Source organism: Saccostrea echinata, unplaced genomic scaffold (assembly GCF_033153115.1).
Source record: "Saccostrea echinata isolate AGI-Se365-2 ecotype Australia unplaced genomic scaffold, CSIRO_AGI_Sech_v1 ptg000001l, whole genome shotgun sequence".
NCBI lineage: Eukaryota > Metazoa > Mollusca > Bivalvia > Ostreida > Ostreidae > Saccostrea > Saccostrea echinata.
The window spans coordinates 26,452,720-26,471,555 of NW_026889750.1; the positions used below are offsets into that span (position 1 = coordinate 26,452,720).

General features: G+C 33.8%; 1 protein-coding gene across 1 annotated transcript in view; it reads left to right on the forward strand.

Annotated features, from left to right (window-relative positions):
- The first annotated feature begins 399 nt into the window (after nucleotides 1-399).
- The window catches only part of LOC133196319 (uncharacterized), a 134,558-nt gene continuing 116,121 nt past the window's right edge, over nucleotides 400-18,836 (forward strand). The window contains exon 1 of the mRNA XM_061332231.1: nucleotides 400-525. Coding sequence (XP_061188215.1) covers nucleotides 400-525 — 126 coding nt within the window. The remainder of the gene's footprint in view (nucleotides 526-18,836) is intronic.

Below are 18,836 nucleotides of genomic sequence, written 5' to 3' on the forward strand. Positions count from 1 at the left end.
CCTTAACCAAGATGTTTTCCCTTATCTTTCTTTTAAAGAAAGTAAAGTAAAACGAAAAACAAGAAAATAGTTTTCTTCACTATTTCTTTTAGGGAGAAGGCAAGATGTACAATGGATTTCTTGTCATGGAACACTAATCTCAATTGAGTTTTATATTTTAATTCAAAAAATGTGTTAACTCAACCAAAAATATGTTTATATTGTCGAAATTCAAATATCTGTAATAAAATAAGGATCTTGTCAAGATTTTAAAACGACTGCAATAAAAATAATTTACTGGTGCATACATTCTTTGAAACAGATCTCCTAGCAAATAGCTGTATTTAAATACCCTCTTCAACATTCTGTTTTCAGAAAACATAAACTGCACGACGAGTTGCAATGTGCAATTCAAGCTAAATGTCTGTCGTACAGTTTTGGGATGGGATGAAGTCTATCGTGATTTCATTGATCTTGATAGTGGTAGTGGAAGGATCTCACTTCCGCGGAGGTATTTTTACATGGCGACATATATCAGGAAATGAGGTAACTTTGGCTGAAGACTTTGACTTGTCGAAAGATCTACCGGTAAAACCTCTTATTTTTTTAGGTTTCTTAATTTACTTTATACGGCAAGGGGGTTTAATCACTATGGTTGTGGTTTTCAAAGTTGAATTCTTTGCAACAAATATTTAATAAAGTCTTTAAATCAAGCCCCCCCCCCCAAAAAAAAAAAAAATTAGAGAATCTCAAAAATAATCGGTAAGGTTTTCTAAATTTAGTATGCGCAAAAAAGTAAAGTCATTGTGGCTGTGTTTTTTCAAAGCGTAATTCAATAAAAGACGTTAAAGAAAGAATCTCAAAAGAATTAATTGAAGTTTTTATATAAAGCTGATAACTTTAAAATCTGCGTAATCAAATTCAGGATACCCCCTCCCCCAAATTACTTTTTTCAAAACAGAATCATTTTAGAGAATTTTACTATTTGCTTCATATGATTACATAACAAAATTACACGTTTTAGATAAATTAAGGTCATTCATCACCAGCAAGTCTTCTTTCATAGCTCTATTAGGAAGATATTTTCAACAGAAGAATTCTTTGTTTTAATAACAAATGCATTGTAGTCTCGAGATAAGACGTATCATTAATATTAATTATTATTGTCCGGGCGATGAAAGTTTAAAACAGTTACTTATATTAGCCATATGTACATTTGCTGTGCTAGCGCTTCATGAGAAATATACCTACGTGCAAATCTCTGTGATTTACACACCAATATCACTCATAAAACGAAAAAAAAATATTTAAAAATATTACAAGCGCAGTTCTACTGTTCATTGTTTCTTGGAAACGTAAACACGAGTGTAAGAGAAATTATTTGTAATGACTTCAGACTTACTGAACTATTTCAGATTTCTGAATATTGTCTTCAACTATAGCTTGTATAAATGAAAATTTATATAAAGAAGGTACGCAAGTCCAAAGACGTAGAAATTCTATAGATGCTCATATTGTTGCGGTTTAATTGAACTCTTCAAGTCTAGGTAGACCGTAAGAAAAATACTACAAGAATTTACTTTGATTCTTGTATGAATTCATTAATACATGATGTCGTTTGAAACTGAATGAAATTAATTAATCAGTTTACTGTTTAAGATTGTTGCTAAAGACGGCAAGCTTTTGAAAAAAAGTTATACTTGTTAAAATGGTCCTCTCCGATTTTAATGAACATCTGCCATTGTTCTGCCAATGCGCGAATCACATGATCCAGGCTTCACGTGACATGCACCGTAGCGGTCTGTTCACAGAAGCTAAAAGATTTTTCCGACTCTTACATTTCTTAACATACAAATTATTTTTTTGTAACAAGAACAGACCATCTGTCAGAAATGGCCAAATCTCGGCAATAGGATGGGTGATAAGGATATTCCTTCTCAGAATTAGCATAGTGACCATGACAACCCAAGTCCTCTGTTTCGGGAGCGTCGTTTATCCAATGTGGAAAAAGTATGGGCGCCTTCTTTTCTTCATGTCTCATATGTTTAAAGTCTAAAATAACTCGATATTTTAGGGATTTAATAATCATATTATTATTCAGATATTCAACCATTTTTCTAATTGTAACTTGGCGATCTTTCAAAACAAATTGCTCAACTTAGGACACATCTTTTTACCGGCTTGCTTTCACTGGGCAACAGAACAAACATAATTTTTAAACATTTCCCTGCCTTCACTAAAACAGTAAATCCAATTAATGATTGAACTTCTGGTAAGTCTTTTGAATTCATAAACCTTGTACAATTATCATATTCTACTGCAAAGGAATTTCCGAGATACACGTTAAACTTTACAGCCGTTCGTTGCTTGAGTTTGACTACTGAGTCAACCATTTTTTGTCCCAAGTCACCTACCTATTGACGTCATTTTCACATTGTGACTTCACAAACATTATATAACATGCTATTTATAGAACATGTGTATGACTATATGTGTGCCAAATTTTATTTCCATCTGAATTGTGGTTTTGTAAATATAGATAGTTCGCGAACTTTTTGATCACCCCTCGTATTAAAAGATTAGGAATACAGTTTTGATTCATAGAGTCAGTGATACTAAGTCTACACCTCAATGTATGATTATCTTTTACGCTAAGTAAACGATCTACATTTGTATTTTTATTTGGTTAAGCCTTCAAAACATTTCAATATATTCATTATTATAATATTTAAATATCCATATTAAAAAAATATATAATATATAATGGTTTTCTTTCTATAACACATATTGATTGACACTTATTATATGTAATTGACGCGGTTAATACAAGTAATATTCTTAACCACAGTGATTAAGAATATTACTTGTATTAACCGCGTCAATTACAATTTATTCACTAAAGGGTACAGCCTTGTATTCTACCTTATTTAAGTTAACGTCCACATCTTGTATTTCTACCGTTCACGGTAGCTCAGTCGGTAGAGCGCTCGCTCCGTGATCGGGAGGTCATGAATTCGAATATGGGTGGCGACGGACCTGGGTCAATAAAAAATGGGTAGCGACTGTTCCTTCGCCGTGCGCTCGGCATTTTGAAGTGAAAGTTGCGGGTCCTTCGGATTAGACCTTTTAAAAAAAAACGAGGCCCCGTGTCACTGCAGGCGTTGGCACGATAAAGATCCCTCACTGCTCAATGGCCCTGAGTGCCGAGTAAAGGTCAAAATTTGAAGCCCTTCACCGGTATATGGTGTCGTCTCTATATGAGTGAAAAATTCTCGAATGGGACGTAAAACAACATACAATCAATCAATCAATCTTGTATTTCTTATAAATATACACCAACAATTGCTTCCAAACCTTTCAATTACAAGAAAACTCAACAGGGCCTAGATATCGAACATCATTCTGAAACATAATCCTCCAACGTGTTCATGTTCTTTTTCATCCTACAACTATAGTCCTGCCGGACACGTTATTACTGGGGACGTAAATAAAGTTAATAATGAAGACTTTAAATCACTAATTTTAAAAGGACCAAAATTTAGGGAACCTCCATATTTCAACTGGCGTCATAATTTCATAAATATGAATTCTTTGGAATATTACTCCAGGCGATGGGCCAAACATGAAAAATAAGACCATGACACTTTGTCATAATGTATTAAAAGTACCAGATGAATGTTAAAATCTCGCATTAAGCGACTGAGGGAGATATGAAAACCTTCTGTGTTCAACTACTCAGAAGTGAAAAAGGTATTAAATAACATGATCAGTATGTACTGGTACCAGCTGACAAAGCGGGTGACAACATTGTTTTTGTGATTTAATTCTGCAAGTGGTAATCCAACTTTTACCCATAACTCCCTTTCTAAGGAGGAAATTCTTCAAAATCAACATTATATGTCTGTTTTAAATATTTTTAACAGTTCCAACAAACAAAACGAATTTGTATTACCATACCTATACTGAATTCCTACACTCCATAAAAATCCTTACAAACAGGTATATAACGGGTTCCAGTATATGTTCTACCAAGCCTATTTCTTAACTCCTCACTAAAATATTAATATCAGTAAAGGAGAAACTTCAGGAGTGCTGCACAACAGTATATTCGAGAGATGGTGTAAATCAGATGTGGATTCCTAAAAAACTACTAGGAACTTTTAGAAAGTCACAAAACCAAATCAAATTACAGATGTTCCCCAAACGCTCCCCAACTTCCTTTTGGTGTCTTATTCCCTGTAAGCTTCATTAAAGAAGGCAATCAAGATATAGGTTTTTTTTACGCATTACACGCGCGCGCACGGGCATGCATGTACAAAATGACCATGTCAACTTGTCTACACTTTTAATACATCTTTATATTCAAATTTCATCAAAAGATAAAAAAAAATCGGCTATATGAAGTATATCTGTTATTTTACGCATTGCAAGCGCGCGCACGTGCATGCATGTCCATGATGACCGTGTCATCTTGTCTACATTATTAATATATCCTTATATTCTGAGTATCAAAGTATTTCATAAAAAGATATGAAAGTTTTGGCTATATCAAGTACATTGGTCATTTTACTCATTGCACGCGCACGCACGTGCATGCATGTGTGCGTGGATCAAGTCTTCTTGTCTACACTTCTAATATATATTTATATTCTGAGTTTCAAAGAAATTCATCAAAAAAAGTACAAGTTAAGTCTATATCATTTGTATTGGTTATTTCAATCATTGCGCATGCGCTCACATGCATGCATGTGCATTCTGACAGGTCATCTTGTCTACACTATTAATATATCATGATATCCTGAGTATCAAAGCATTTCATCAAAAGATATGAAAGTTATGGCTATATCAAGTATATTGGTCATTTTACTCATTGCACGCGCACGCACGTGCATGCATGTGTGCGTGGATCAAGTCTTCTTGTCTACACTTCTAATATATATTTATATTCTGAGTTTCAAAGCAATTCATCAAAAAATGTACAAGTTAAGTCTATATCAATTGTATTGGTTATTTCAATCAATGCGCATGCGCGCACGTGCATGCATGCGCATTCTGACCATGTCATCTTGTCTACACTATTAATATATCCTTATATTCTGAGTGTGAAAGTATTTCATCAAAAGATATGAAAGTTATGCCTATATCAAGTATATTGGTCATTTTACTCATTGCACGCGCACGCACGTGCATGCATGTGTGCGTGGATCAAGTTTTCTTGTCTACACTTCTAATATATATTTATATTCTGAGTTTCAAAGCAATTCATCAAAAAATGTACAAGTTAAGTCTATATCAATTGTATTGGTTATTTCAATCAATGCGCATGCGCGCACGTGCATGCATGCGCATTCTGACCATGTCATCTTGTCTACACTATTAATATATCCTTATATTCTGAGTGTGAAAGTATTTCATCAAAAGATATGAAAGTTATGCCTATATCAAGTATATTGGTCATTTTACTCATTGCACGCGCACGCACGTGCATGCACGTGCGCGCAAAATGACCTTCGTTCCGCAAATCTACATAACATTCCTATTAACCCTAAAAAGGTTTCACCTCAATCGGATGTGTAGTTTCGGAGATCACTCACGGACAAAAAAGTACCCAGGAAGAAAAATAATAACTAGTTATAATTGTAACGGGGACCGTTACAGATGTTCCCCAAACGCTCCCCAACTCCCTTTTGGTGACTTTTTTCCTGTAAGCTTCATTAAATAAGGCAATGAAGTATATTGGTCATTTTTTGCATTTCACGCGCGCACACGTGCATGCATGTGCAGGATGACCAAGTCATCCCGTCTATACTATATATGCATCTTTATATTCTCAGTATCAAAACATTTCATCAAAAAATATATAAGTTCCGGCTAAATCAAGCATATTGGTCATCTTAGCATTGCGTGCACGCGCACATGCATGCATGTTCATAATGACCATGCCATTTTGTGTACACTTATAATATGTCTGTTAATTCATAGTATCAAAGCTTTTCATCAAAAAATATAAAAGTTGCGGCTATATTAAGTATATTGGTCATTTAACACATTGCACGCGCGCGCATGTGCATGCATGTGCATCATGGCCAAATCATCTTGTCTACACTTTTAATATATATATATTCTTATTATCAAAGCTTTTCATCAAAAAATATAAAAATTACGGCTATATTAATTATATTAGTCATTTAACACATTGCACGCGCGCGCACGTGCATGCATATGCATGCATGTGCATGATGACCATGTCATCTTGTCTACTCTTTCTATATATAAATATTTTGAGTATCAAAGCATTTCATCAAAAAGTATAAAACTTACGATATTATCAAGTAAATTGTGTCATTTTACGCTTTGCGCGTGCGCGCACGCGCATGCATGTGCATGTTGACCATGTCATCTTGTTCACACTTTTAATATATCCTTATATTCTGAGTATCAAAGCATTTCACCAAAAAATATAAAAATTACAGCTATATCAAGTATATTGGTCATTTTACCCATTGCACGCGCACGCACGTGCATGCACGTGCGCGCAAAATGACCTTTGTTCCGCAAATCTACATAACATGCCTATTAACCCTAAAAAGGTTTTAACTCAATTGGATGAGCAGTTTCCGAGAACACTCGCGGACAAAAAAGTACCGGAGAAGAAATAAGAAGAAAAAAGAATAATAATAATAACTAGAAACTCATTGCGAGCAATGAGAGGTCTTCCGTCCGATTCTGAAAAAAAGAAAACTCAAACTGAAAAAGTGATAAAAGAAATTCAGACACTCTGGAGATTAAACCCTCGTCGTCAGCCTGAAAATCCAACGTGCTAACCATTAACCATTCCCTTATTTGCATTACTTTCTGTCACGACCGGAAGTAACGGCGATACAAGATTTTGTCACGATTCAAATAAACTGATCACTGACTATCAGTCCTGAAAGTTTCAGACCTCAATCGTTTACTGTTGCCGAGCAATAGACCGGAAGTTGACGTTTTATTTCCGGTGGAATCTAACATATTTCAAAACAGCGAAAGAGATGCAATCAAGTGATGCAAGTTTTAGCTTAAAAAAGAAAGAAGAGAAATAATATGATTGCATCCTCTGATCTAAATAATAAAACAGGTTTTGTAATCCTCAGAAAAAGTTCTATCATTTTATAGTTGCATATTTAAGATCAGAGGTTACGCTCTATATTAAATATCGAAAAATTAGCTTTAAAAATTGGTTTGTTTTGTAGAATTTTTCACGATATGAGGAAAATGTCGCATTTCATGACGTCATAATGCATTGGCTAGCCAGAAAATTACGTCATTTTGATAGATACGCAGTCATCAAAGGTCTAAATGATATTTAATGCATTGTCAAAGAAGTTTCAGTTTTTCTGAAATTCACAGGGCCAAAAAAGGCCCTAAGTGGACCTTGTTCTTTAATATTGATACCACTACACTAGCGCAATGTACCAGCCATCATTGATGTTTACCTTGCACTCATTCCCTGAAGTAACGAGTGTCAGGCAGGTTAATCTTTATTTCTTATAGTGTGGAATTATAGGATGAAAACTTGCCAGCTAAATTTTGTGCAAGTACTAGTAGATTTACATCGGATTTGTTACTTGAGTTTTAACAATAACTGATAGCAGAGAAAATAATCTGTTACTGATAAAAACTAAAAAAAAAACTATTGTGTTTACTTCCTTTATTCTTTATGCATTCAACTTTCTATTCTATGCAATTCCAAATTCAGACATGTCCGTGTAATCTTTTTCTGTACTTCTACACTACTGCATCAGACCATTTGTGAAAGGCGGGTCAAGATACATTATTTCGCGCCAAACGTCACGAGTAAATCTTCGCGCCTTTTCTTTGGAATGTGTCTTCAATTGAATAAGAGTACGTGATAGCTTCAATGAAATTTTTAAAAATATGTTGCTGTAGCCTGATTTTCGAGTCTAAGAATGTATAGTTATCACACTGTACATATTACATATCGTATACGGGCAAGTAACATAAAGGCAGCACTAAGTTTTCTTACACATTTTATATTCCTCTTTACCCCCAAAGTGGATTATTCCAATTAGTAACACATTAATGAAAAGACTGGAATGTTTCGCAACAAAACACGTCTCGCCATATGACGCTCAAGGAATCTGATACCTATTATGTTCTGTAACTTGCATCTATAAAGGAATATTGCCCTACTAAAATCAAAGAAAAATATCATTGAAGTTTATTTTTCTCTCATTTGAAATTGCTATATATGTTATTCAATCAACATGAGAAAGTAACAAATTCTACTTTCAAAATACAATTCCGCAACTCTCCAATTTATGATACAATTGCATAGGTATCTAGCTACATATACATTTGCACCAACATGTTTTCCTCATTTTGTCATATCACAATTGCATCTATGCACATTAATTAGTGCAAAATTAAACTGCAAACTCTTTATGAGGGAGTAAAAAGACACGCTGATATTGTGCCGTCAAACACCGCTGCTCTGACGTCTAAAGACATAACCCCCCCCCCCCCTTAAGATAAAATCTTATATTTGAGCCCCAAAAAGTGAGAAAAAATTCGGAAATTCTTTGGATTGAATCCAAATCGCCCACTAGAAAATTCAACATGCTAACCATTACACTATCAAACACCGTCTCTTAAAATTGAAAAATGATAAATATTCAGAGTATGGGTTAATCAATTTTTAAACAAACTACATATTTAGCATTCTTGTAAAACTCTTTATTAAGCCTATCAACATCATAAAAAAATATTGAAAAACAAAAAAGTTCAAAAAATTACCCTTTTTAAATCACTTCCTGTGACGACCGGAAGTTACGACGACACACGAAATGTTTCCATCACACATCTACAAACCAAATTCTATCATACCTAAAAGTTTCAGACTCCTACCTTTAACAGTTTCTGAGAACATTCATGGACTAGATTTTTAGTGTAAAAAGTGAAAAATCGTAATAATTCCCGACCGGAAGTAAATTTTTCCAAACTTTTTCAATATTTCAAAATGGCATGAGATAACAAATCATTCCTGAAAATTTGGCTGAAAATGAATGAGTAGTTTTTGAGATATCGCGATTTGAAAAGGTCAGAAAAATAAAAATGAAAAATAATAATAATAATAATAAGAAGAAACAGTAGAATCACTATAGGTCTTCCGTTGAAAACGGAAGACCTAACTAGATACTTATTGCCTAGGCAATAACAGGTCTTCCGTTTTCTTGACTTCTTTGAAAAAAAAAACCACAATCATCTCAATAAGATTACTCTAAATAATAACAAAAGTTATCTCAAGGCTTCCAAAGATATGTAGATACAGATAAAAACAAACGGAATTACTTTTCTGTTTTCTTTATGTACTTCGTCATGAATGAAAGTGCTCCAAACGAATAAAATGTAAAAAATAATTTGCATGGTCATGGTCTATCTAACGTCTGCATTAGCCAAACATTTCTGCAAAAAAAAAAAAAAAAAAAAAAAAAACTTTAAAAATTCACTTTTTTGCATCGCTTCCTGTCACGACCGGAAGTGACGACAACGTACGATTTTTACATGATATAGATAAACTGGTAACTAACTATAAGTTCTGAAAGTTTTTGACTTCAGTCATGTAGTGTTTTTGAGCATTAAGGTGAACAAAATCTCAACTTGAGGACAGAAAAACATGCGACCGGAAGTGCATTTTCCTAAGATGGTTGACTTCACACTAGACAATTGCAGTCTCAATAACATATGTAAAAATCATTTCAAAAACTTTATCAATAAGTGATATTTTTGGGAATGTTTAAAATCCCAATAACATAGTTTCTTTTTTATAATCGGAAAGTGTCGTTTTTTGTTTCCAGTGAGACCAACACATATAGAAACTGTGAAAGAGATTCAATTATATGATGCAAGTTTTATTTCAAAAGTGAAAAGTTTCAATTTTCGATTTCTTTGATCACTTCCTGTAACGACCGGAAGAGACGGCTGACGCTATTAACCCAAAAAGTTTTGCCTACTCATTAAGTTCTATTACTCATATAAGTTTGGTGTCTTAATCTCTTACCGTTTCTGAGATCTCACTTTGACAAGTTCTCATTTTGCGGACAGCAAAACATGCGACCGGAAGAGAATTTTACCAAGATATTTGACGTTACTCTAGACATTTGCAGTCTAAATAACATATCTAAAAATCATTTCAAATACTTCATCTATAAGCGATATTTATTGGAAAGTAAAATACTCAAATTATGTAGTTTTTCTCTTATAACCGGAAGTTGACGTTTCTGTTTCCGGTGGAACTAACATATTTCGAAACTGTAAAACAGATGCAATAATGTGATGCAAGATTTAATTAAAATAAGAAAAGTTGAAATTTTCGATTTCTTTGATCTCCTCCTGTGACAACCAGAAGTGACGGCTGATGGATTTAAACATATTCTGCAAACGTACTTGTCATGATCAATAAACCCTGAAAGTTTGAGGTCTTAATCTTTTACCGTTTCTGAGATATCGTCCGGACATGATCTCTTTTGAAAAAACGGAAATTGGACATATCTGACGACGGGAAGTGAATTTTGCAAATTCCTTAAAAATGTTTTTAGTTTATTTTATTTTTCATAATCCCTGAAAGTTTCAAGAAAATCCATCGAGCCATCTCTGAGAAATCGCTTGGACAAAAAACGGGAAAAAAATAATAATAATAATAAACAGTAGAATCACTATAAGGTCTTCCGTCTGAAACGGAAGACCTTAATAATAATAATAAGAAACCGAGTAAAAACAATATGTTCCCAAACTCCGTTTGGGGAACATAATAATAATAACTAGTTATAATTGTAACGGGGACCGTTACAGATGTTCCCCAAACGCTCCCCAACTCCCTTTTGGTGACTTTTTTCCTGTAAGCTTCATTAAATAAGGCAATGAAGTATATTGGTCATTTTTTGCATTTCACGCGCGCGCACGTGCATGCATGTGCAAGATGACCAAGTCATCCCGTCTATACTATATATGCATCTTTATATTCTCAGTATCAAAACATTTCATCAAAAAATATATAAGTTCCGGCTAAATCAAGCATATTGGTCATCTTAGCATTGCGCGCACGCGCAAATGCATGCATGTTCATAATGACCATGCCATTTTGTGTACACTTATAATATGTCTGTTAATTCATAGTATCAAAGCTTTTCATCAAAAAATATAAAAGTTGCGGCTATATTAAGTATATTGGTCATTTAACACATTGCACGCGCTCGCATGTGCATGCATGTGCATCATGGCCAAATCATCTTGTCTACACTTTTAATATATATATATATATATTCTTAATATCAAAGCTTTTCATCAAAAAATATAAAAATTACGGCTATATTAATTATATTAGTCATTTAACACATTGCACGCGCGCGCACGTGCATGCATATGCATGCATGTGCATGATGACCATGTCATCTTGTCTACTCTTTCTATATATATAAATATTTTGAGTATCAAAGCATTTCATCAAAAAGTATAAAAGTTACGATATTATCAAGTAAATTGGTCATTTTACGCTTTGCGCATGCGCGCACGCATGTGCATGTTGACCATGTCATCTTGTTCACACTTTTAATATATCCTTATATTCTGAGTATCAAAGCATTTCACCAAAAAATATAAAAATTACAGCTATATCAAGTATATTGGTCATTTTACCCATTGCATGCGCACGCACGTGCATGCACGTGCGGGCAAAATGACCTTTGTTCCGCAAATCTACATAACATGCCTATTAACCCTAAAAAGGTTTTAACTCATGGGTAAAGGAAGATAAACCATGCGTTAAAAAGAAGGCCTTTAAACCAAAAATGTTGATCAGTATTTAGTATATCATTCAGATTGAAATCTAGGCTGATTTTCGCAAAATAAAGCAATTTAAGACTACTTCCGGTTTGACCTGAAGTGACGCCAATCGACCAAAAAAATTAGGTCGGAAGTGTTGGGTGAGGTAAATCATTTGATTTTATGTAATATCTGCAAAAATAAGTCATTTCTGGCTACTTCCGGTTCAACCGGAAGTGTACGAAAGTGACGTTCCTTGATCGGAAATACAGTCAGACGTCCTCTGTGACATGTATAATTCAAATTCATGCCAATATCTGTGAAAATAAACAATTTTTGACTACTTCCTGTGTGGCCGGAAGTGACGTCATTGGACGTCTTTTGACGGTTTCACTAGCTCCTACTTGTCATTTTGAACAACTTTGCTTCTTTGATGTATTACGAATTCTTAATACTTTTTGAGATATTAAGAGAAAACTTTCGGCCCCTCTAGACCCCTTATTTTAGATACCAGCCCCTTTTCAATGATATCGTTGGAAAGATCTTGTAATTCTGCACTACTTTTGTTCTATATGTTTTAACAAAATCTTTACAGGTAAATAGATATTGTTGAAAAAGTGTTAGAAATTTGGAAATTCTGGATAAGCTATTTTTCGGACCATAGCGAGCGTCGGCGTGCAGTACTCCCGGTGAAAATGAAATGCGTTTGTCACATCTACATATATTGCCCTATCGTCGCGGAGAATCTCAAGTTTCTATCTTAAGCCATTTTTTAGAAAACTCGCGGACAAACTAACACTCTAAAATTCACGAAAATACGGAAATCTCCGAACCGGAAGTGACGTCATCAAAACGAAAAAAGATATATCTAGATTTTTTGATGTTCTATCAGACCTGAAAGTTACATGAAAATCGAGCAAGCCGTTTCCGAGAACTCGCGTGCACAAAATCGGTAAGAAAAAGAATAATAAAAACTGTGGAAAAGAAACCTAAGAATAACAAGAAGGTCTTCCGCTGAAGACGGAAGACCTTAATAATAATAATAAGAAACAGAGTAAAAACAATATGTTCCCAAACTTCGTTTGGGGAACATAATAATAATAAGAAACAGAGTAAAAACAATATGTTCCCAAACTTCGTTTGGGGAACATAACTAGACTCTTTTTGCCATGGCAACAAAAAAGTCTTCCGTTCCTATATGATACCGTTTGCATTGATTTTTTTATGTAGAGAAACGTGTACAGTGTATAATAATTTAAAAGTTGTAAAGAATCTAAAATTTGTCCTTTCGGTTCTTGCAGTCCATTGATTTTTATGCAAAACTGAATGTATCTGTTGTCCTTATATATGATATTGTATGCATGGAGATTTTTCATTAAGAGAAGCATATTTAAACTATTTTAAATTTAAAAGTTAAAGGGGGAGTATCTAGAAAGCAAGATGTCAGTTCGTACGGTACTTTGATTTTCACTACAGAAATGAAAGTATCCACCGTCCTTATATATAAACATGACAAATTATAAAACATAAGTCTATGAATTGAATTGCATTTAGAGAAACGTCTATATATAAGTCAAATTAAAAAAAAAGTGAATATGCTTTCAGTCCTTGCGGTACTTTGATTTTTATTGGCTTATGAAAATAGCTTCCAGAGGTAACTTATTGTATGCATTGATGTTTACGTATAGAAAAACATGCCTTTTTATACTACACTGTAGTGAGAAAAAGGTGGGTATCTAAAGCAGTCCTCTCAGTACTTCAGGTACTTTGATTTTTACTGCAATTAAATATAACCTTCATCCTTATATATATAATACTGTATGTATTGATTTTTGTATGAAGAGAAACATTTAAACATAACCTTCATGTAATTAAAAGTAAGAAATGCCCCTTTAGTACTTTCAGTACTTTGATTTTTTTAAATGCAAAACGAAAGTAGCTGAAATCTACAAAACGGGTGATCTGATTTCAAAATAAATTAAATATTTGGCACTTGTGGACCTATCTCTATTACAACATAAAATATCTTGAAAATATATTGAAAAACAAAAAAGTCGAAAATTGACCGAAACAAAAATTCAATTCAGTTCAGACAGGAAGTACCGGAAACAAACAAAAATCATGTAGAAACAAAGAGAATGTCATGATCTAATATTCCTGTAAATTTCACGTCTTTATCTCAAACCGCTTCCGAGAAAAACACCAGACAAAAGTGCATTTAAAAATTTCAAATTCGGTCATAACTTCGGACCGGAAGTGAATTTTTCAAAAAACGGAATTTTATATAAACTTCATATATAAGCCTACCACTCTGTAGAAAATTGTGAAAATCTATCCAACCATCTCTGAGTAATCGCGCTCACAAAATTTGGGAGGAATAATAATAATAACTAGATAGTTATTGCCTAGGCAATAACAGGTCTTCCGTTTTCTTGACTTCTTCGGAAAAAAACCCACAATCTTGTCAATAAGATTACTCTAAATAATTAACAAAAGTTATCTCAAGGTTTCCAAAGATATGTAAATACAATAAAAAAAAAACGGAATTACTTTCCTGTTTTCTTTATGTACTACGTCATGATTGAAAGTGCTCCAAATGAATAAAATGTTCATTCTACACCTAAATTATTCACAACTGATCCTCCCTAAAAGTTTCTATGAAAAACTACTCATGTTTGAGACAACTTCCGGTTTTTCGGTTGGGCCTTCCGGTGAAAATAAATTGCATTGTTACAGTCTATCTAACATCCGTATTAGCCAAACATTTCTGTAAAAAGAAAGTAAAACTTTAAAAATTTACTTTTTTCATCGCTTCCTGTCACGACCGGAAGTGACGACAACGTACGATTTTTACATTATGCAGATGAACTGAGGACTCTCTATCAGTTCTGAAAGTTTTAGACTTCAGCAATGTACTGTTTCTGAGCAATTTGGTGAACAAAATCTCAATTTGAGGACAGAAAAACACGCGACCGGAAGTGCACATTTTTCTAAGATGGTTGACTTCACACTAGACAATTGCAGTCTCAATAACATAAATAAAAATCATTTCAAAAACTTTATCTATAAGCGATATTTTTGGGAAAGTTAAAAATCCCATTTACATAGTTTTGTCTTATAACCGGAAGTTGTCGTTTTTTGTTTCCAGTGAGACCAACACATAGAGAAACTGTGAAAGAGATTCAATTATATGATGCAAGATTTATTTCAAAAGAGAAAAGTTGAAATTCGTGATTTCTTTGATCACTTCCTGTGAAGACCGGAAGTGACGGCTGACGCTATTAACCCAAAGGGTTTTGCCTACTCATTAAGCTCTATTACTCATATAAGTTTGGTGTCTTAATCTCTTACCGTTTCTGAGATCTCACTTTGACAAGTTCTCATTTTGCGGACAGTAAAACAAGCGACCGGAAGTGAATTTTACCAAGATATTTGACGTTACTCTAGACATTTGCAGTCTGAATAACATATCTAAAAATCATTTCAAATACTTCTTCTATAAGCGATATTTATGGGAAAGTAAAATGCTCAAATTATGTAGTTTTTCGCTTGTAACCGGAAGTTGACGTTTCTGTTTCCAGTGGGACCAACATATTTCGAAACTGCAAAACAGATGCAATTAAGTGATACAAGATTTAATTAAAATAAGAAAAGTTGAAATTTTCGATTTCTTTGATCACTTCCTGTGACGACCGGAAGTGACGGCTGACGGATTTAAACATGTTCCACAAACATACTTGTCATGATCTATAATCCCTGAAAGTTTGAGGTCTTAATCTTTTGCCGTTTTTGAGAAAACGTCCGGACATGAACTCTTTTGAAAAAACGGAAATCGGACATATCTGACGACCGGAAGTGAATTTTGCAAAATCCTTAAAAATGTTTTTAGTTTATTTTATTTGTCATAAACCCTGAAAGTTTCAAGAAAATCCATTGAGCCATCTCTGAGAAATCGCTTGGACAAAAAATGGGGAAAAAATAATAATAATAATAACTAGAAGCTCATTACTAGTAATGAGAAGGTCTTCCGTTATACCACTTCCTGTTGGGAGTCGCCTATGTATCACAGTGTTTTGAGCGGTTTTTTGGCCGGTACTTCTAGTGGAAATAATTTGCGTGGACATGTCCTTTCTAACTTCGGTATTATCCTAAAACTAATGTAGAAAGAAAACAACTTGCAAAACTTCACTTTTTTGTGTCACTTCCTGTCACGATCGGAAGTAATGGCGACACACGATTTTACATGATGCATTTGAACTGATGATTGACTATCAGTCCTGAAAGTTTTAGACTTCAGTCTTTTACTGTTGTCAAGCAATTTTAAGAACACGTTCTAATTTTGAGTACAGGAAAACACGCGACCGGAAGTGAATTGTATAAAATCTCTGAAATTTCTCTAGACATTTTTAATATCTACAACATATATAAAAAAACATTTCAAATACTTTATCTCTAAGTGATATTTATAAGAAAGTTAAACATAGAAATAACATAGCTGATCTCTTAAAACCGGAAGTTTAGGTTTTTGTTTCCGGTGGAATCTAACATATCACAAAACAGCAAAAGAGTTGCAATAAAGTGATGCAAGTTTTAATTTTAAAAAGAAAACTTAAAATTTTTGATTTTTTATCACTTCCTGCGACGACCGGAAGTGACGGCTGACGCGTTTAACCATATAAGTTTTGTCTACTCCTCCGGATCTATTTATTCTTATAAGTTTGGTGTATTAATCTCTTACTGTTTCCGAGATCTCCTCAGTGAACTTCTCATTTTCAGGACAGGAAAACACGCGACCGGAAGTGAATTTTACAAAGATATCTGAAATTACTCTAGACATTTGCAGTCTGAATAAAATATCTAAAAATCATTTCAAATTCCTTATCTATAAAAGATATTTATGGGAAAGTATAATGCTCAAATTATGTGGTTTTTCTCTTATAACCGGAAGTTGTCGTTTTTGTTTCCAGTAGGACTGACATATTTCGAAACGACAAATAAGATGCAATAAAGTGATGCATAAAAGATTCAAAAACGAAAAGTTGAAATTTTCGATTTCTTTGATCACTTCCTGTGATGACCGGAAGTGACGGCTGACGTTTTTTACCCAAATGGTTTTGCCTACTTGTCAAGATCTATTACTCATAAAAGTTTGGTGTCTTAATCTCTTACCGTTTCTGAGATCTGGCTCAGACAAATTCTCATTTTACGGACAGTCAAACACGCGACCGGAAGTGAATTTTACAAAGATATTTGACGTTACTCTAGACATTTGCAGTCTTGATAACATATCTAAAAATCATTTCAAATACTTAATCTATAAGCGATATTTATGGGGAAGTATAATACTCGAATTATGTAGTTTTTCTCTCATAACCGGAAGTTGACGTTTTTGTTTCCGGTGGGATCAACATATTTCGAAACTACAAATGAGATGCAATAATGTGATGCAAAAAAAGATTCAAAAAAGAAAAGTTCAAATTTTTGATTTCTTTGATCACTTCCTGTGACGACCGGAAGTGACGGCTGACACTCCCAACCCCAATGGTTTTGCCTACTCCTCAAGGTCTATTTCTCTTGTAAATTTGGTGTCTTAATCTCTTACCGTTTTTGAGATCTCACTGGGACAAAATATTTTTGAAAAAGACGGAAATCGGACATATCTGACGACCGGAAGTGAATTTTCAAAAAATGAAAAAAACGTCTGGGGGTATTTTTATTCTCTATCATCCCTGAAAATTTCAAGAAAATCCGTCCAGCCATCTCTGAGAAATCGAGGGGGGCAAGAAAAAGGGGAAAAAAATAATAATAACTAGAAACTCATTGCGAGCAATGAGAGGTCTTCCGTCCGATTCTGAAAATAAAAACAAAAATTCACTCTGAAAAAGTGATAAAAGAAATTCAGCGTGAAAATCCAAGAAAGCTTACCGATTAACCATTCACTTTTTTGGATCACTTCCTGTCACGATCGGAAGTACGGCGATGCAAGATTTTCTCACAATTCAAATAAACTGATGACTGACTATCAGACCTGAAAGTTTTAGACTTCAGTCGTTTACTGTTGCTGAGCAATATTGTGAGAACAAATTCTAATTTTGAGAACAGGTTATCACTCGACCGGAAGTGAATTTTATAAAAATCTCTGCAAACTTTTTCAATCAACAAGATGAAAACATACATAAAACTCCTAGAAGACTCTCTATTAACACTGTAAATCCCAGAGAAAAATATTGAAAAACAAAAAGTTGCAAATTTAACATTTTTGAATTCACTTCCGTTTGCGACCGGAAGTAAGAACGACGAAAATTAATGGTCGATCAATATATCTAGATTTGATGCTCTATCACCTCAGCAAGTTTCATATTCATATCTTTAGCCATTCTCTGATGATTCTGTTTACTTTCTTTTATTCTTTATGTATTCAACTTTTTATTTCATGTAATTCCATATACAGGCATGTCCATGTGATCCTTTTCTGTACTTCTATATACTTCTGCATCAGACCATTTGTCTACTACGAAAGGTTGATCACGATACATTATTTCGCGCGAAACGTCACAGGTAAATATTCGCGCATATCCTTTGGAATGTATTTGCTATTGAATGGTGATAGCTTCAATGAAATTTCAAAATGTATGTTCTTATAACCTGAATATCGAGCTTGAGAAAGTATTTTTATCATATTGTACTTATTATATATCGTATGGATAAGTAACACTAAAGCAGTGATTTAGGTAAGATTTTCTACAAGTTTTATTTTCCTGTTTACCCCCAAAGTGGACTATCCCGATTAGTTACACATTCATGAAAGACTGGAATGTTTCGCCCAAAAACAAGGAATCTGATACCATTTATGTTCAATAACAACATCTTTTAGAAAAAAAATACTAAAATCATTTTCATTAAACAATCTTTAAAAAATGGTTTTCTTATTTTTGTCTTTTCTGTTCATTTAATATGACACAAGCCTGCATGGGGAAAAAACAATGGCCACGTAATAATTACTATATATTGATTGCTTTAGTCAGGCAAGTTTCTTG